Source organism: Ylistrum balloti, unplaced genomic scaffold, assembly GCF_031769215.1.
Source record: "Ylistrum balloti isolate Yb309-2 unplaced genomic scaffold, AGI_CSIRO_Ybal_v1 Utg369668, whole genome shotgun sequence".
Taxonomy (NCBI): domain Eukaryota; kingdom Metazoa; phylum Mollusca; class Bivalvia; order Pectinida; family Pectinidae; genus Ylistrum; species Ylistrum balloti.
In genome coordinates, this window is record NW_026781915.1 from 3561445 (window position 1) to 3583542 (window position 22098).

At 35.3% G+C, this 22098-nt stretch overlaps 2 protein-coding genes across 3 annotated transcripts; both read left to right on the forward strand.

Annotated features, from left to right (window-relative positions):
- Positions 1–6265: 6265 nt before the first annotated feature.
- LOC132560975 (membrane progestin receptor beta-like) lies at positions 6266–9161 on the forward strand. Of its 2 annotated transcripts, none has more exons than XM_060225693.1 (2): positions 6266–6327; positions 8004–9161. In XM_060225693.1, the coding sequence occupies exon 2, from the start codon at positions 8027–8029 to the stop codon at positions 9005–9007; it is 981 nt and encodes a 326-aa protein (XP_060081676.1). In that variant the 5' UTR covers positions 6266–6327; positions 8004–8026; the 3' UTR covers positions 9008–9161. The 2 variants fall into 2 exon arrangements, with proteins under 2 accessions (XP_060081676.1, XP_060081668.1); XM_060225685.1 differs by lacking the exon at positions 6266–6327 and adding an exon at positions 6436–6814.
- A 900-nt stretch (positions 9162–10061) lies between these two features.
- Positions 10062–12595, forward strand: LOC132561843 (periaxin-like). Its single transcript, XM_060226552.1, has 2 exons — positions 10062–10089; positions 11694–12595. Exons 1-2 carry the CDS (start codon positions 10062–10064, stop codon positions 12593–12595), a joined length of 930 nt encoding a protein of 309 aa, XP_060082535.1.
- Positions 12596–22098: the final 9503 nt, after the last annotated feature.

The window sequence follows — 22098 nt, forward strand, 5'->3', positions numbered from 1 at the left end:
ATGTAAATACTGGTATAACACACCCATATATACATATTTAGATAATGAATTACACATATATCCTCACACATACAGGTGTACAAACAGTGTGTGTAAAATCATGGTGTAAAAACATGTACTTACAGATAACATTGGATCATGGATCGTCTAACATTTAAGTTTCATTTTGTTACACATCAAATGAAACAATGATGAAACTGTATGAAATCCAGTTTTATTATTTAGAAAGTGTTATGTTGATCATAAACTACTGTAAATGTATTGTATTTGACACAATCAAATGTTGGTATGGTATAATTTTTAGCAAATGAGTGCATTGATCAATTTAAGTATACACAACAGTTACTATGAAAACAGCTTATAGAAACTTCAATTATTACAATCATATTTTAGCACAATAATTTCAAAGTTAAAAGCACTAAAATGTGATTACTGCTACAAAATGCAAATTTACAGTAAGGTTGTTCTACTAAAAATTACCTTGTTAGATATTATTACATCATAATCTTGCCCACATTCTTTGACTCAATCGGAAAATTGTATATTAGATATTATTGATACGAGTAGATAAATCAAGAAAAAAAAGGCAGAAAAAAATACGATAATGTTTGTTGAAATTCAAAAACAAATGTAAACACATTTATTTAAAATTAATTTATTGAATTCAGATTCAATTTATTTGTTTGTAAACAAGATATGTGATTTTATTGTTTGATCTTGTGTTTTTAATGATTCAAAGTGCTATTTATTAGTTTTTGTGAATTAATGTTAATAAGACGTCTACACTTACCAGATGCCAAAATATAGCATCCCTTTGTAAAATAATCGTGGTATATACTGTTGGTCAGACATGGTGTCTCTGTGTAAAAGAACAGACCTAGTGCCTCTGTATATGAACAGGTCATGTGTTTCTATGAACAGAACTGGTATCTCTAAGTATAAGAAGAAACCTTGTATTTATGTGTGTGTAAACAGACCTAGTTTGTTGGTATAATAATATACTTGGTATTTCTGTGTATGTGCACAGACCTGGTGTCTTTATATGAATAGACCCAGTGTCTTGGTAAATATGAAGAGTACTGGTATCTCTGTGTGTATGAACAGACCTGGTGTCTCTTTTTTTGTTAGCATACCTGATGCCTGTGTGTTACAAACAGACCTGGTGTGTCTGTATATATGAACAGACAAGGTATCTTCTGTATGTGAACAGACCTGGTATGTCTGTGTTTCTTAACAGACCCGGTGTTTCTGTGCTATGAACAGACCTGGTGTCCCATTGTTTCAGTTTGTGAATAGACCCAGTGTTTCTGTGCTACGAACAGACTCAGTGTTTCTGTGCTACGAACAGACCTGGTGTCTCTGTGTTTCAGTTTGTGAACAGACCTGGTGTGTCTGTATATATGAACAGACAAGGTATCTCAGTGTCCATGTCTTCATGATCAGTCCTGGTGTCTGTCTTCATGAACAGACCTGGTGTCTCTGTGTTTGTGAGCAGACCTGATGTCAGTGTATATTAACAGAGAAGGTATCTCTGTATATGAGCAGACATGGTATCTCTGTGTTTCTGAATAGACCTGGTGTCTCTGTGTTTTTACCAGACCTACTGTCTTTGTGTATACTATTTATCATACATAATCTGTTGAACAGACCTATTGCTTTATGGGTATTGTTGATCAGTCATTCTGTCCTCAAAATTCAGAGTTGCAATCTTGTAGGAAACTTTGACCATGATTTTGTTTGGATGTTGTTGTGTCTGAAATATTGTGTCTCCAATATGTGTCCAAATCCTAGTATATGTTTTATCTGTTGAAAATCTGCTGTTTTCTCTGGACAAGTTTGTATTATTAGAGCCCAACATGTTTGTTTTGATTCTTTATGAGTTATGTTATTCAAGTACACCTGTCTATGTTTCACTCAGTGATCTCATTGAAGGTATGTCATGGGCCACAGGAAAGTCAGTGTTATCCCTTTATTCATTACAATTATTCTGTTTAAGTCATTCTCTGTTTTGGGTCTTACGACCCGAGAAAGTCTCCAGAATGGACATTTTATTTGGACAAACAATTTATTTTGCCTTTTTCTTGCCTAGATTATTTTTTTTCTATTCAAACTGAATCTCAGTGCTCTGTACTAGTGCTTATTTTAATTTAGTTTTTCTTGAAAATATCAGCAAGTGTTTCTGTTGTCAAAAATATACCATGACACACATTTGATAAAAACTTAAAAGAGCAAAGATCAAAAGAAGCTGCCAGATTGGTGCCACCATCCTTTCATAAGTTGACTCAATGATGTAAATTGACTTGCCATCCTCAAGGAAGTTAACACGCTGTCTTCTAATAAAGTAAGTTAACACACTGTCTTCTAATAAAGTTAGTTAACACACTGTCCTCTAATAAAGTAAGTTAACACACTGTCCTTTAATAAAGTAAGTTAATACACTGTCCTCTAATAAAGTAAGTTAACACACTGTCCTCTAATAAAGAAAATTGACCCTTTAATAAAGAATATTGACACACTGTCCTCTAAGATTTAAGTTACTTATCTCCTTTCATTATTGATTAAGGACCACTATGTTATAAGTGCCAATGGTTACTTACCTCCCTTTGTTGATGATGAAAGGACCACTTCATTATATTTACCAATGGTGACTTACCTCCCTTTCTGGTGATGTAAGGACCACTTCATTGTATGTACAAATGATGACCTACCTCCCTTTTTGGTGATGTAGGGATCACTTCATTATAAGTACCAATGGTGAGTAATCTCCCTTTTTGGTGATGTAAGAATCACTTCATTGTATGTACCAATGGTGACTTACCTCCCTTTTTGGTGATGTAAGGACCACTTCATTGTATGTACCAATGGTGACTTACCTCCCTTTTTGGTGATGTAAGGACCACTTCATTGTATGTACCAATGGTGACTTACCTCCCTTTTTGGTGATGTAAGAATCACTTCATTGTATGTACCAATGGTGACTTACCTCCCTTTTTGGTGATGTAAGAATCACTTCATTGTATGTACCAATGGTGACTTACCTCTCTTTGTTAATGAGGTATGGACCACATCATTATATCTGCCAATAGGAATTTACCTCCCTTTTTGGTGATGTAAGGACCACTTCATTATATCTACCAGTGGTGACTTACCTCCCTATTTGGTGATGTAAGGACCATTTCATTATATTTACTAATTGTGACTTACCTCCCTTTTTTGGTGATGTAAGGATCACATCATTATATCCGCCAATAGGGTTTTACCTCCCTTTTTGGTGATGTAAGGACCACTTCATTATATTTACAAATGGTGACTAACCTCCCTTTTTTGATAATGTAAGGACCACCTTATTGTTCTACGAATGATGACTTACCTCCCTTTGTTGGTGATGTAAGGACCACTTCATTATATCTACCAATGGTGACTTACCTCCCTTTTTGGTGATATGAGGACCACTACAGTTTTAAGAACTTATGACGTTTTACTGTATATCGGTATTTTTGCAACGAGCAATTTTCTCAAAAATCCACAATTTGTAATTTTTGCATGTCTTTTTTTTGTGATTTCATACTAACAGAAAAATGATTAAAATGGTGTCAATACTTAGTTTTTTGATAAGCTGATAGTTCTTTTACAAAAGACTTCCAAACATACACAATTTTATTCATCTGTGTACGTCTCATTGGATGGACACACATTGAGATTTAAATATTGAATTTTGATTTTATAGCACGCGACACATTTAATTCACGAGACCGTTGTCATATTTATATGTTGATGATATGTCACATTGGAATGTTTAGACACCTGTCGCATTGAAATGTCGGAGACGTGTCACATTGTCAGATTTCAAAGACATGTTTCATGTTAGTTTTGCTGACACTGGTCCCTAGTTGAAATCCTGAAGAACTTATTTTGGTAAAATACTCGACAGATTTCAGTGTTGGATACATACGAGACATATATGCATGACGTTAATATGTCGGTGTGGGAGAGGTGTGTGTTAAGTAATTTTGATATTTAGTAAGGACGACACAGGTCCTTGATATTATGGACTCATGACAGTGAAGTACATGCCACTGGTGTGAGATGTACTGTGTATTTTCAGGTGTTTCCTACAAAAAGAGCATTGCACTTTGTGATTTAAAAAAATAAAAACTACTTCATCAGAAACTTCTTCAGTTTTATTTCATCATAAATCTTGAAGATCGTGAGAGGGTTTATTCTGAATCTACTTGTCTGTCATTCCGTTTGTCAGTAGAACAGGGTCTGAATAACTCCTGGCCCCACTTGTATAAAACATCTTTTTCATACAAGATATTTTCAAGGAGATATTAGCTGAGGAAAATCTCGACTTAAGGAAATCTCAAGTAGAGATGTTTTATACAAGTGGGGCCAGGACTTGTACTGATTTCTACAAACATGTATCATAACTAGTACTTGACGGAAACCATCGGGAATGTCAGGAGTTTTTATTACTTTTTTCATAAAGCTGTATGATCCTTGTCCAGACAACTTATAAACATTAGGACCGATCTCAAATATATCTGGTCCATGCCAAATTTATGGATCAATGTTCCTTTGCTAAAAATAATGTACAACACACACACACACAAGCGCACGTACACGCGCGCGCGCGCGCACACACACACACACACACACACATACACACACCACTAAACAAATCAAATCCAGACCCCTACACGGAGACCCCTTATGATATGGTTGGAAAATCGATTTGTCTTATGACAGTATGACAGGGATTCAAACTAAAAAATCTATTTTAATCCCCCCTCCCCAATCTCTCTCTCTTTGTCTCTCTCTCATTTGCACGAGATCGCCTATTGACAAAAATGAAGCCTCTAATCACCTTTGTTTTAAATATCTGTTTCATGCCCCTCCAGAATGACGAGTAATACTTCATCCATCAATACGCGCCAATATATGTGCCAATACTGTGATATGTTTAACTGTATTCAACTTCTGTTTATCTTGCAAAGCAATCGGCATATAATAATTCATTTTGTAACAAAAACTAGTCTAACTGGACAGGATACTCCAGTGTGTGGTAAAGTCGCGATTTCTCCGGGACGAGGCTATCCAAATGAGTGAAGTATTTGGTGCATACATAAGTACTGCCAAATCCAAAACTTTGTTGACTTGTGTTTTCAAACACCAATATTGCATAAATAATTTCATTGTGCGAAAGTTTATTATTTCTAATCTCTATTTTCTCTCCCTTTTCCCTGATTTTAGCTCATATTCGGTCGTCTGTCGAGAAGTAAAGTGTCTTGGTTGCTCGGATGGAAGGGCTAACAAGAAAATGACCCATGACGACCACTTCCAAGGTCACAGAGGCGAAATGCTTCAAACAACTTGTTCTCAATAAGCAAAAGGTCCAATGTGTTGATTGTGGTTTTACGTGATACTCAGTCTGATAAAAATACAGTTCTTAATTTACCTCTCCAATACTTGACAATACTCATTTAGACGGAAAGTATTGGAGTGGTAAATAAAGATCCGTATTTTTATCAGATTGATATGATACTAGGACGAAGAACTAGAAGGTTTGTTCAAATGGATGACCTTGGCTCACTTTCAGGACCACTGTGGTCAAATTTATTGCATTTTTTAAAAATGGCATCTTTAGATGACGGAAAGGCACAGGGTAAAACAGATTTTTATATTGATAACTATTTTCAGTTATGACAATTTGTGAAAAATCTAGGTCATCTTAAAACCTCACTTTTTAAACCACATTCAGTTAATACTTTGATTGCATTATTTTAATAATAAAAAACTGTCAGGTTGTTGGATATTTTATATATAGAAATTACAAAGAGACGTAGTACTTAAATCTTGCAATCGTATCAAACATTAATAAAAGATTTATTTATGATATGAAACAAATGTGTATATTCTAGTTTGTTGTGATTTTGTATAGTTAGCATGGGGTAGCCTCCGGTGTGCCGATAAGACGCTGTTACGTTTACATATCAATGACGTCACAGTCAAAAGCCCCGTCAACCGTATCTCGGGGAATGTCATTCAAATGTACATATCTGCTTGTAAGAACGACATCTATAGCTTTATAGTACGTTTTTCAGTGAGCAACACGCAGTGTCAAAACATGAATACTGTTCCCGTCTGAATGACTTTATGTATACACGTGTATGTGCATTCAAATCAGCTGTTATTACATAGAATTCGGATATAAAGCTATGTAACGTCACCCAACTTCCGCTGTAATAGTATCACTTAGCAGTCTCGTTCAGCATAGATGGAGATGCTGACTGACACAGGATCCAAGAGGCGATGCGGCATCACAAGGTAAGGATTGCATGCTGGCAGAGACCTCTATCCTTGCCGATGATGCTGGTAAACACGTGCATTGCTCACTACACTAGTGATGTGGTCAGTAACTAGTGGAATACTTCAGTATCCATGCAGCATTGTGGGCGGGGCTGAAATTAAGCTTTCAAGTTATGAGGGTGGGGCTGCCACTGAAAGTTGCAATGCTATTGATAGTGAATATTCGCAGTATACCATGCGTGTAGAATGTGTGCTGGAATGTTGAAGCACATGTGTAGTACAGTGGATTGTAACACTGGCGCTCAGTACATAGCATCCCGTATGTGTTTCCAGTTCATGCGTTAAAGACATGACATCCAAGTGTGTCATATAGACACGTGAAGCATTCCAGTGTATCTATGTGACAAGTAAGGATGCCGACGTGATCGGGTACCGATTGAACACTAAGATATGATTATAACACCAGTTTGGGAAGATGTCCCATGTGACCACGCCCACACCACAGGTAGGTCTGTACAGGTTCGAGGCCAGTAGGTCGCTGTAACCTCAGCTGGTTCATAAATAGTATTCATGACATAGAATTCTTACGATTTCGCTGTTGATATGGTCATCATATCATATTTAACACTGTGGTGTTAGAAATTTAGCTATCGCTTGAAGATGGCCACAACGTTATGTCATATCATATTCTGTTATTTAAATGATACACATTAGATTGAACATAATATTTGTATATGTGCAATTTGTATATCAAACTGAATTTATTTTACAGGTAATTTTCACAATATACGGCACCAAATCGCCTAGTCAAGAAATGCTTTATCTGCCTGACAAAAAGATGTTTGGGAGTTGTAATAATAGCTAGAATTTCTCGATATAACCTAGCGACAAATTGTCTATTACGTCATAAGAACATTTGAAATTTGTAAGAAAACGCATGTGATATGGGATAAAACCCGAAACTTTCGAATCGACACACTTGTGTTCTGGATGTATTGTGTTGTCTTCTTTCGTCAGTTTATAGATCAATTAATCTAATAAAAATAAAGCGTAATGCATTTCATATGTATACATATATTCAAGACAATATATTCTCAGTGTAATGAACCCGGTGTAATAGGATTGTAACCTAGTGGGTCGGTACTATTGTATGTATGTAGTGACCGAGTCGTGATCGATAATATACACACCTAATGTTTTAAAGAATTTTGGCTTGCATATCAGGCTCAAAGATCTCTTGATTGAAATGGCACACATGTCTTTGCCCTCAGTATGGAGTGGTATTAGTGTATGTGTAATGTTAGTGAGTTTATGGTATCGGCGTCGAAACTGCATTATTAATATACATTGAATTTGTGCAGACCTCAATCAATATCAGTATACAGTACTCGGTAACTGTGGCATCCCATGGATGGGCGTGCCGGGAGCTAAAGTTAAGTCTTCCGCATTAGAGCTTCCGTCCTGCTTCTAAAATTCACATCCGTCTCCATTTGAATAAGACTATCCGTAAAAGATTGGTCGTCCATCGACGTTTCTTTAGGGAAGCTGTTGGGACCGAGATAGGTGTGGATGCTACTAGAACGCCTTTTAGGCGTAGTTGGTTTTCTTTGGTCACGTAAGGAACCTATGATTGTGGTAAAATATGAACTAATTAGTTCATCTAGTGATAATAATTTACGAAATTTATGTTACAGGGAAACGGGGTGACTCCAACAGGATGGCAACGTCTTTCGTTCCCACCACAACGAGGCAGTATGTGCCGGAAGTGTTCCATGTTCCGCATGTGGAGACTGGATTCCGCACCCCTCACCAGCCGTGGCGCTACTACCTCTACAGTTTTTTCCAAAAACACAATGAATGCATAAACTGCTGGACACACTTACTGGGTATGTGTTTGGCTGTTCTCAGGGCAGCTGAGTTTTCACAGAACCACGACATGCTAGGGGATCCCCACATGTGGCCCTTGACGGCTGGTATTGTCACCATGGTTTTGATGTATCTATGCAGTACGATTGCTCACTGTTTCTCCAACAAATCAGAACTTGTGCACTACACAGCCTTCATGATAGACTATGCGGGTATAGGACTGTTTGGAGTGGGTAGTGTCATCCTTCACCATCACTACTGTCATGACGACGCCTGGGTGAGCCCGTGGCTCCAAACTAACGCCGTGGCAGTAAGTGTTGTTATGGGAACGCTGGTATGTCTATGCTGTAGTGCCACTATGTTCATGTACGAGCCACCTTACCCTTTCGCGCGCACCGTATGGCAGATGTCGGCAGTGGTGGCCATTTACTTGTTAAATAGTGTACCTATTATTCTGCGGCTCGTCCAGTATGAGACTGGCCCATGGCACTCCAGTCTGGATCATCATATACAACAAATGGCGTGGTTCGCCTTGGCAGGGTTTTTCTTTGGCTCAGACATTCCTCAACGCTTTTTTCCTGGGTACTTTGACTTTGTTGGCCACAGTCACCAGATATTCCACCTTTGTATCATCATGGTAACAGAGAAACAGCTCGACGGTATTACTCATGAATTAGAAAGACTTGCTCCAAAGTTTTCTACCATGGCTCTACCAACCTTCTGGAACAGTATAGGAGCAGTTATACTAGCCACATTGTTAAACAGCATAGTGGTTGTATTTTGTCATTTTTATGCTAGAGATATGTTGGTTAAAAAGGAGAAGGTGGAATAGGTGTATTTAAAAAACTTGTGATATTTGTATGATATTTATATCGACTGTAGTAACCGTTTTATTATGCAGATTTTGTTTGAAAAATCTCGATACAGAATATTTTTATAATTTTACATAATGTATGTATTGTACGTTTTATAAAATTTTTGTTAAATACTGTTGTTGGATTATCAATATTTAAAAAAGATAAATAAAAAAACGTGTATTGGTAAATGGCACATCTGAGTATCGATTGATTTTTGTTACAGAAGAAGCATGAACCAGTCTGAAATTTCATTTTTATCGAATTCCACTAGCATTGTGTTTAACGGCTAAACAGAGAAACCAATGCATGTCAGACATACTTTGTCACGGAAAAAGTAGAGGTCCAACACTAGCCACGGCATATCGCAGTAGGGTGGTGCCAATCTCTACTAGAGTTGTCGTTCCTTGCAGTCACAATTGGTAAATGTGAAGGATTCGCGGATTCGAGGAAAACATTAGATGTCTAGTCTATACCAGACCATAAAGCTAGAGAATCGGATTAACGTGGTCAACATTTACAGAAGAGAATAAACTAGAGAGAGAGAAACTTTAGAGGTCTATACAAGAGAATACTGTTACAGAATAGGACTATAGATTGAAACACTAAAGTCTATTCCTAAGAATAAAGCTAGAAATTCGGTCAAAACGGGTCGAGTTTAAAGAGGTTTACACAAGAGAATAAAGCAGGAGATTTAGACTAAAGAGATCAATGTTAGAGATCTACACAAGAGATTACAGTAAGAGATTTAGACTGTAGAGATCGACGTTAGAGATCTACACAAGAGATTACAGCAAGAGATTTAGACTATAGAGAGCACCGTTAGAAATCTACACAAGAGATTACAGCAAGAGATTTAGACTGTAGAGATCAACGTTAGAGATCTACACAAGAGATTACAGCAAGAGATTTAGACTAAAGATATCGATAGAGATCTACACAAGAGATTACAGCAAGAGATTTAGACTATAGAGAGCACCGTTAGAAATCTACACAAGAGATTACAGCAAGAGATTTAGACTAAAGAGATCAATGTTAGAGATCTACACAAGAGATTACAGTAAGAGATTTAGACTGTAGAGATCGACGTTAGAGATCTACACAAGAGATTACAGCAAGAGATTTAGACTAAAGATATCGACGTTAGAGATCTACACAAGAGATTACAGCAAGAGATTTAGACTATAGAGAGCACCGTTAGAAATCTACACAAGAGATTACAGCAAGAGATTTAGACTGTAGAGATCAACGTTAGAGATCTACACAAGAGATTACAGCAAGAGATTTAGACTATAGAGAGCACCGTTAGAAATCTACACAAGAGATTACAGCAAGAGATTTAGACTGTAGAGATCAACGTTAGAGATCTACACAAGAGATTACAGCAAGAGATTTAGAATATAGAGATCTACACAAGAGATTACAGTAAGAGATTTAGACTATAGAGAGCACCGTTAGAAATCTACACAAGAGATTACAGCAAGAGATTTAGACTAAAAATATCGACGTTAGAGATCTACACAAGAGATTACAGCAAGAGATTTAGACTAAAAATATCGACGTTAGATATCTACACAAGAGATTACAGCAAGAGATTTAGAATATAGAGATCTACACAAGAGATTACAGCAAGAGATTTAGACTATAGAGATCAACGTTAGAGATCTACACAAGAGATTACAGCAAGAGATTTAGACTAAAGATATCGACGTTAGAGATCTACACAAGAGATTACAGCAAGAGATTTAGACTAAAGATATCGACGTTAGAGATCTACACAAGAGATTACAGCAAGAGATTTAGACTAAAAATATCGACGTTAGAGATCTACACAAGAGATTACAGCAAGAGATTTAGAATATAGAGATCTACACAAGAGATTACAGCAAGAGATTTAGACTATAGAGATCAACGTTAGAGATCTACACAAGAGATTACAGCAAGAGATTTAGACAGATCTACACAAGAGATTACAGCAAGAGATTTAGACTAAAAATATCGACGTTAGAGATCTACACAAGAGATTACAGCAAGAGATTTAGACTAAAAATATCGACGTTAGAGATCTACACAAGAGATTACAGCAAGAGATTTAGAATATAGAGATCTACACAAGAGATTACAGCAAGAGATTTAGAATATAGAGATCTACACAAGAGATTACAGCAAGAGATTTAGACTATAGAGATCAACGTTAGAGATCTACACAAGAGATTACAGCAAGAGTTTTAGACTAAAGATATCGACGTTAGAGATCTACACAAGAGATTACAGCAAGAGATTTAGACTAAAAAATATCGACGTTAGAGATCTACACACGAGAATAAAACAATAGAGGCTATCGTTAGAGGTCGATACAAAATAAAACAAACATTCAGACAGAGGTTATTATTAGACGTTAGAGAATAAAACTGTACAAGTGAACGTTTGATGTCTATATTGGAAAATAACTCCAGAGATTCCAACTCTAGAGGGAAACAATAGAGGTTTCGTCAATAGAAGGAAATGTTCCAAGTTGGTACCAGAAAATAAACGAAGGGATTCGGACTGTAGAGAGAAACAGTAGAAACATTCGTTACAACAAGTCTATACAAGAGAAAAATGCTAGAAATTCCGACAAAAAGAGGCAAATATTAGTGGCCTAACAGAAAATTTTGAATATAGAAGGACACGCGAGAGGTCTGCAACAGAAAATACAGATAGATAGTCTGTTTACCAGAGAAAAAGCCACAGATAAGGATTACAAGGAGAAACATAAGAGATGCATACCAGAGATTAAAGCCACAGATACGGATTACAAGGAGAAACATAAGAGATGTATACCAGAGATTAAAGCCACAGATACGGATTACAAGGAGAAACATAAGAGATGTATACCAGAGATTAAAGCCACAGATAAGGATTACAAGGAGAAACATAAGAGATGCATACCAGAGATTAAAGCCACAGATACGGATTACAAGGAGAAACATAAGAGATGTATACCAGAGATTAAAGCCACAGATAAGGATTACAAGGAGAAACATAAGAGATGTATACCAGAGATTAAAGCCACAGATACGGATTACAAGGAGAAACATAAGAGATGTATACCAGAGATTAAAGCCACAGATAAGGATTACAAGGAGAAACATAAGAGATGTATACCAGAGATTAAAGCCACAGATACGGATTACAAGGAGAAACATAAGAGATGTATACCAGAGATTAAAGCCACAGATAAGGATTACAAGGAGAAACATAAGAGATGTATACCAGAGATTAAAGCCACAGATAAGGATTACAAGGAGAAACATAAGAGATGTATACCAGAGATTAAAGCCACAGATACGGATTACAAGGAGAAACATAAGAGATGTATACCAGAGATTAAAGCCACAGATACGGATTACAAGGAGAAACATAAGAGATGTATACCAGAGATTAAAGCCACAGATAAGGATTACAAGGAGAAACATAAGAGATGTATACCAGAGATTAAAGCCACAGATACGGATTACAAGGAGAAACATAAGAGATGTATACCAGAGATTAAAGCCACAGATAAGGATTACAAGGAGATATAGAAAGCTTTTGAGGTTTTTATTAGAAATAACACTCGGAAATTTTTGAGGTTTCTATCAAAGAATAGCGCTAGAGGTTCGGACTATGGAGTGAAATGTTAGACGTCCATATCAGATGAGAAAGCTTTAGAATCGGATTACAGAGGGAAACATTAGAGGACAATACTTTAGAACAACACTATTGATTCAGACTATAGAGGGAATAGCTAGATGTCACTGGTATCGGGGAATAGCGCTAAAGATTCGGGAAATATTAAAGGTCCATTAAACATACCAGGACATGAGTTGTAGTAATTAGCTGAATTGCTATAAAAAGCAATATTTGTTTCTTTCATTAAGTAAGTCTGGACAGCAGAACTGAAAATTTCGTACAACAGTTATACGAAGTTGATATGAACGGAACTTTATTACGGATAGAACATCGTCTATATTCTGGTGTTACCATCAAGGACAGGTTAATCGTTCGTACAGAGCCCTAACGATAGTGTGAAGGTATGGTCGTTAGCGCAACATTGAGAAACAAAGCTGAACGGTCATGCTGGATAACAGGAAAAAAGATGTAGGTTGAAAACAAGGAGTAGAATGACAAATCATATGTGAAACGTAAAACTTAATATTGAAATAGAGCGCAAGACTGAAATAGAATGCCAGACGAAGTTTTGAGTGAAAAATGAATTCATGTACATTTATATATGCGCTCTCATGAATACATACATACATTAATGTATACGCTTTCAAGTTTGTGCAATCTTGGGGATAAGAACGAAATAGCTACAGTACTTCGGTTGAGTAACTTATCTGTAATAAATCCGACGGGTTCAAGTTGATCTTGATGTTCAATCTAGTGTGAAAAATACTGTACACATAAACGAGGTTCAAATAAGAATGTAAAGCTGAAGTTTGTCTCATCGTATACCGCATCGTAAGCTTGAAACGTCCGAACGTCTCCAACGAAGAAGATTAAGTTTCATACTAGGTAATGCTGGAGAGAGAGAGAGAGAGAGAGAGAGAGAGAGAGAGAGAGAGAGAGAGAAATGGGGGAGGGGGGAACTCTCAGCAGTCTTAGGACCAACGTTATGGGGTTCGTTCAGTTTGTGGGGAATTTTCTAGTTCCCCACAATTACATATGGTATATTTTCGTGATCCTGGTGTAAATCTGAACAAAATGAGGCCAAACATGGAAAAATCCTTATAATACGTATCATGGACTATCACTTCACCGTAAACCGACTGTCTAGGAATCATGGGTAATTTCCCATTAGGTACCTCTTTGCCATTTTCTTAGATGCTGTATTTCTTGGCGGGAAAAAATAGCGGGAAAATATATATCGCTTTATGGGGAAGAGTTACAGAAAAAGTCTCACTGCTATCAAGTTATCTTTCTATATAAAATACATGTACCTATAAGTAAGAATAAACAAAATACTAATTTCAAAATAGTATATATATATATCCGGATTTTGAAGTAATTTAATCAGTAATTGATCTAACATCAAATGTTAAATAGTAAATGGGTAGTAAGAAGGATGGGTTGGGTCAACAATTCCATAATAATCCTCCAGACACCCAATAACGCCTCTCTTCAACTTATATTTGTCCCCTTCCAATCTTTTCTGCTTTCTCGCAACCATAACTGTTATTGTGTTACTATGTTTTTTCACGATCATACTGGGTATCAGCAGTTCGATATCATCATCTTTTCATCGTCACATGCATATAAACTTATAACATACTCCTGTTCTTTTCTCTGTAGTTCCTAATACGGTAATTGCAATGTATTTTAAAATATTATCAAGTGATTATGACCCCAGTTCCCTTTATCTACGTACTCTGAAGAAATTTCCGTTTTTAGAGTCATACATCTCCTTCATGAACGTTGATATTCAGAGCCTCTTGCCGGACTTTCACGGTCCTTATCACCACTGTAGATCCGATAAATTGGATATGGAAGATCGGGGGCACGATTGATGCCCCCACCTCAGTTGTTGCACTGAAAGCAAGACCTGTTCTAGAAATGGGACAGACGGATGGATGGAGGGACGGAAAATGATACCGCATTAGAAATCCATTTTTCCATGGTTTTATGCTCAGCTATGTTATTCACGAGTTATTATTACATACAGTGCGCTTTGTTGAGAACAGAGACGTATGTAACACGCATACGTTTCTGCTGAGAAGCACGTGATGGATATTGGACAAGTTTGACAGGTGTGTTACTGTGCACGTGCTGAATTTTGGCAGGTGTTCTGAGTAAAGCATGATTCGTACGACGTGATGTATACAAATTGTATCGGCGTCAGAGACGTTGTACAATATTTGAGCTAAGTATAAATCGTTACCGGTACAATCGAACCAAACAACGGGAACAGGGAGGAAGAATGATGGGAACAAGGGAGTGAAGGAGGAGAAAGAGAATATAGGTTGGAGACACATTTCATCTGAAGCGTCCTGCTGGCACGCTCTCTAAATTGACAGATTGTGTGGCGATTGAAACAACTGTCGGCATTTTCATACCAGTTACAGTAGCTATAAAACGACACATGTACTTGGGAATGCATACAACATTTCGAGGATATTTGTTACAAGTCTCTTGCTCAAATCGGAGTCTTATATCACTGATTTAAATGTATTAGTCGACAAACTTCTATTTCTCGATACGTGTAAATCGTCACTGAATGCCATCTACTGGAAAGGTCGTCTGAAAACTTTTTGGAAAACTAGAAAATGAAAACGGTTATTGTTAAGAATGATTCAATCAAACTACAATCACATAGAATTCCAACATTTAAATATATTAGATATATATATCCTTTCCATATCCTATCGTATTTATATATCATGAACACACACAAATCGTAATGTTAAAGATATCCAAAGACATTATAGAATATACATGTATTTTTTAATGTATAATAATGCGTCATAAAAAACATGTCTAACCAAACAGTGACTAGTGGCTTATTAGACGTGATAATTAAATATATAATGATGAGCTAAGTGTCATAGGAGGAGTGAGGAGAGGGATGGGGCAGGGGTTATGGTTGGGGTGGGGTGGGGATCTGTTATTATACCAATCTGACAACAGTGCAGTATGCTTTATAATGACTTATTCAAATTATTAATCTACAATGTAGATTGATAAATCATAGGTAGTTTGTTATGTACAAACAAGATTAACTGACGGACTGGGAAAGATGTGTAGACAGATTCTTTACAGACATACCAAATTGAAAGAAGCACGACGAGGTTGAAACTAGTTTTTAAAATGTTTCAGTCGACATATTGTGTATACCACACATGTAACATGTAACTGGGACGATTAGTGAAAATCGGTGACATCTACTCATAATTTCTCCAAGCACACTCACACACACACACATATGTAATACATATAGTGCGGATTACAATTTGAAGTCTTTGTGTTCTTTTAGTTACAAACATGTACTCTGTAACTGTCTCTTTATTTTCACCATATATATAGATTATATTGGTATCGCATATCTGCTTAATATAAGGCACTATATTGTGTCCAGAATTTAAAGCGTGTCCATTTATTTGTTATATACACAAACGTATATTATATATCTATATACCGAGTAGGAATATCTTGGTCATTTTATCACAATGACCAATGAAATCTTTCGTACATAATGACAGCCAATCGGATACATTTAAAAATTCACGTTTTGCTGCAGTGAAAAAATTGGGCGCATTTTTCATTAGCGAAAAAATGTCCGGACGAGCTGCCTCTGTGGATAAGGTCTGTCAAATTTGTTACTTCTCAGCAACTTACACATGTATTACGTATATAATTATTATAAAGATTGATATAAATGTTGTTGTGAACGTCGTATTTTCAGCAAATTCACATTTTGAAAGTATTGAAATGGGTTCCACAAAGAGAAATATGTACAATCTGTAAAACCTTCATCAATCAAAGTCATTCACACGTAAGAGGTCGTATGGTTGATATTAATTCCATTTTCTAATCGTATCAAAATGCAAATTTTACACACACAATGGGAAATGATTGTTTTTTTGTTTTGTTTTTTTTGTTTTGTTTTTGTTTGTTTGTTTTTTAATCAACTGGTAGAATGTTCAGTATTTGCGAGTACTGCCATGTTAATTAACTGGTAGAATGTTCAGTATTTGCGAGTACTGCCATGTTTACCATATTTCAAGTTTGAAAAGTTATTTCGATATGTTTCTCAATACTGAATCCAACCTTTATATCTTAATATATATATATGTAATATATACTTATGTATATGTGTAGTTTTGGTTGAGTTGTCCCCCCTTGTAAAATATTTCCATTGTTTTAATACAGATCAAAGGGACCATGTGGACAGAGTGATTTGGTGCTGATGATAGAGGGCGATGAGCAGACTACTGACGACAACCCACGACGAATCTCTGGCCGGCGGTACCCTGTGGCACGCTCAACGGGCCTGGGGAAACTGGTTAGGGACATACATTCAGTAACTTTCCTTATCACTGTCAGTACTTGTAACTTGAGTTGTATGTGTTACTTTTCTTTATTGCCTGTACTACTTGTTTGTAAACTTTATTATTTTCCTGTATATCATGTTACTACTTGTTGTTCCATTTTACTCCCATTTATTGACTTTTTCTATTTGTTACTCAACGTTCATTGTTTCTTTCATTTATTGCCTGTTACTACTTGTGATTCGTTCCAGTTACTTTGCATATCTTTATTGCTGTAAAAACTTTATTTTACACTTCAGGTTATTTCCTTTATTGTCTGTACTACTTCGTTTCTTAATTTTGTAACTTTGCTCTAACTACTTGATACTCCGCTTTCAGTTACTTCTCTTTCTTGGCTGGCAGTACTTGTCTTTCAGTTCCTCCTATTATTGAATGTTACTCTTTGTTACTATATTTATTGTTACTTTCCTTTTCTTGACCGACGAAGGACTGGACGTCTACTGACCGACGAATACCGACCGACTGACCGACGTCGGACTCGACGCCTACCGACCGACTGACTGATGACGGACACGACGCCTACCGACCGACTAACCGACAACGGACACAACGAATACCGACCGACGACGGACTCGAAGCCTACCGACCGACTGACTTACGACGGACTCGACAAGAACATGATTTTTCTAATTCAGCTAGCTGCATAGGTAGATAATATAATAATGCCATGATTGTTCTTATCCAGCTAGCTGTATAGGTATATAACAACACAATTCCATAATTGGTCTTATCCAGCTAGCTGTATCGGTATATAACAACACAATTCCATGATTGTTCTTATCCAGCTAGCTGCATAGGTAGATAACGTAACAATGCCATGATTGTTCTTATCTAGCTAGCTGTATAAGTGGATAAGATGATGATTCCGTGATTGTTCTAATCCAGCTAACTGTATAGGTATATAACAACACAATTCCAAATGAAACCAAATTAATGAAACATCTTCAACATCCAAGAGTATTGCTTTCAATATTAGGCGAATTGTGTACTCTGTATCTTTGGAATATGTAAAGCAAAGAGTAACATTAAATTATTATAGCTGGTGACCAGCTTACAAAACATTTTAAGAAAGGTCCATCACATTTCATATAGAGCAACTTGGAGGAAATTGTAAACTTCTTGCCAAATGACACAGGATATTCAATGATAATTGGAACCACCACATGAACCTTGGGTCTTTAAATGAGGTGTATAGTACCAGATAAATTTAATGATCAACTGGAGACACCACAGCGAAAAAACTACCATATTATGACTGTACATTAGCACATATGTTATCTATACTCCAACATTACCACAAACTCACAAAAATATACATGTGGTACATTTCAAAGTCATGTGAAGACATTACATTTAGGTAGAATTCACTACTGATACTTATTTGTAAATCAACACTAAAAATATCAATTTTCTTCAACAGAAAAATCAAGGACAAAATTTATCACTGTGGCATAAATGAACTTGTACAATTTTTCCACATTAATTCCACTCAAAAGAACTACATACAGACTGTACCAACTTACAAATTGCAAAATGTACAAGTTCATCCACACTCAGACCACTCAAAAGAAAATCATACAAAATCTTTAATATGATTTGTATTGTTATAGACCATCCTCTACCCAGTGGTACACAAAGACACTACAGCATTATTTTTATAAAGATTGGAGACATAGTGACCAAATAATCAAACAAAATTGTAGTCAGAAATTTGTTTGCAAACATTTCAAACCATTAGTTTCTGATAGTGGCAGTGTAATCGTTAGTTTTCTACTCTGTGTTTTCGCATTATTACAGTTAGGAAAACATTTCATGCTTTAATGCAATATTCAAATTTACACAAATATTTGTTATAAACAGAATCATCTGATTATAATCCACAATGGTAATTTCCATGTTGAAAAAAAAAAAATTAAGACCGATATTTTGTTTCAGCAGATTTCACTTATACATTAAAATGATAGTGTAGCCTTTCATTTAATTTCAATAGCATAAAAGCATTTCAAATGTTTTTTCTCTAACACAAAGCAATCAATAAAATTTTAAAATAAACTGAATTTTTAAAGAAACATAAACACACCTACACACAACTTTGTCTTCCTATATCTGTAAAATTAATTTGTGAAAGTTTTACTTGCATTTCTAAATAAATTTCACATATCTTCTCATACTAATACTTCATTCCATTAAGGCTGTATGCTGCCTTACATAGATAATTAAAAGCAGATTTATCTCCCTTCTCGTCAATCTTTTGTTTTGTTATTGCTAATATGTCATTATTCCACAAAAATGTTATGAAGTTATTCACACCTGAGACAGGAGTTTATAAAAGCCTTCAGACTATTTTGTTCTTTTAAACATAAAACTGAAGTTGGTTTGTGTCATTACACGATAATTCTAACCTTCTGCCATTATCTCGTTTATTTGATTTGGAATAGGAGCGAATAGATTCTTTTATCATCTTTTTTAAATACTGATGGCAATTTCTACTCCAATCATCTATTCAAAGAATCTTTGTAGGTAGACATCACATATAGTACATATATACTACATTGTACAGCTGCTACTGATGTATTTACAGCTAGATGTCTAGTAACTCATTATTGCATATAAATTTCTTGCTTTTAGTGTGGGATAATGTTATATTGATATTAAGGAATTATTCTATTCAGATTTAAATTAATAAGGTTAAAGTTAAACAAGTATATTTGAATTTTAATTGAAAAAGAAATAGATTTATCTCCCCTTACAGAAATACTGGGGAAACTAACCAAATATAACTAAATGCATACTAGTGAAATACAATATGAATATTTGTTTGATAGTGAAGTATTTTGTTGTTCAAAGACCAAATTAGAAGCAGAAGGTTAGTTTTTAAATAGTATTAACACAGACATTAAACCCTGTCAATCAATAAATCATTTTTAAGCATATTTGTAAAAATGAATCAAAACTTATTTCAAGAAATGCTGGTAATAAAACCAGACAGTAGTAATAAATTGATTTAAAAACAAAAGTAGACAACACCATTTGCAAATTCAGTGAAATTCAACATTTTTAAAGTTCAACTCGCTATAATTTTTTCTAAGCTTTAGAGGCAATACGAACAATATCAACAGCTAAAAGCCCCTGTTTGAGACACGCCTGTCAGCACAGAACATGATAATGAATCAAACATTTACTTCATAGCACAAAAGCAAACTTCAAACTGAAAAACAAACCTAGATTGTATTGTTCTGCTGAAAATGAATGTGCCTTTCACCAATTTGGTTTAGATTACTCTCTTTGAAGACATGCAATGATGTCAACTTTCCCAACTGCGATCTCAGATGCACAACTTGTAATTAAAGTAACACTAAAACACATCATGTTTCCATACCTACAAGACAATTGCACACTTCACAGAATTTTGTTTCTTTGTAATGTTTACTGGACTTTGGATATGCTGGGGATTTTTTGGTTAGTCCTGAACCATATTTTAATAAAATTTTACATAAAATTAGGAATTATATGCTCCCCATCCACAGAGCTCTAAGTAGGGGACTAAAATTTATCAAATTGATTCAAATTTCAGGGATAGAAGGATTAAAGATGATTTACTGAAATGTGAATTTTTTGCCCTTAGGGTTTCACATTTCCCCTTGGGAAGGAATTTACTACAATTTATACAGGAATATTATCTTTATCTTCTTCTGCCTTTCTCTGTATTTCTGTTCATGTTATAGCATCTTTGTATTATCTATAAATTCCAGCTATGTCATTGACTTTTTACATTTACAAACAAGAAAATTGGTCCCATCATTGAATATCATGACATTATTGGTGTTCAGGGTCTCCAACCCACAGTATGACAATGGGAGAATGGAAATCATTTTCAAAATTGTCCTCTTTGTAATAAAATCAACATGACGCTGTAATTGAACTATTAACTGAGGTAGATGATTAATGAACCTGGTGTCTTATTTTATAACAGAAAGATTTAACAAGTCACCATCAAAATATTACATAACTAATTTAGATACATTTATCTTACAAATATCTTTTACTTTAAAGATTTTCCAGTCAAATTAAAAAAGGATTTTTTTAAATAGGATATACAAATCTAGAAGAAATCAAATTAAACCTTTGCATTTTCCCCTCTGACCCAGCAAACTCATACATGAAACTACTACCCATTGTGCTTCTTAAGCTAACAGTTATTGTATAAACATTTTCCTATATTTTCTATTGATGCACTTAAATTGTTGCCCAAATTTGAAATATTAGGCGTTTAAAATTTGCACCAAACTTTAAAATTTGTTTATGTCTTTGTTTCATTAATTATTTTTTAATACACAATGTCACTTCAAAGTTGTGAAAAGAAAACTGTAATGGCTAGTTATGAGTTATCTCCCCTCTGTCAATATTGATGTTGTCAGAAACTACAAAAGGATATCAGCTTGAAGCTATGTATTTTTAGCAGCAATAAAAAAATGCAACATTATACACAAATTCTAAATTTTTAGATAGCTTCATGTTTTATCATTTTTCCAAACATCTAAAATTCTTAGAAATTCCCCTGTTGACATCAAATCAAAAGAATGATTTCATTTCTATATTATTATTATTAAGTTATTATTATTCCTTTTATGTCCTCCAAGATTACATAAAAAGAATAAATACAATTAAAACACAATCAACATTAAAGAAGAGTTGTATAAATGTACAAAGCAAATCATAATAGTGTAATTGAGAAGTTTTAAATATTTGATACAGAAATCTTAAATTTACAAGTCTGAAATATTCCAAATCTTCTTTCAACATTTCACAGCTAAAAGTACCCGCCAAGAAAGTATTTGCTAAGTCAAAGTCTTACAAATTATTCAACCACGTCATGAAATTTATGCCCAACTTATTAAGTAAGTGACACCTTAATTCATCTCAAATATCAATATTTCCAGAGCAGTGACAAATAATATATGTAATAGAATCATAGCACAACATACCACAGTAGTGACACA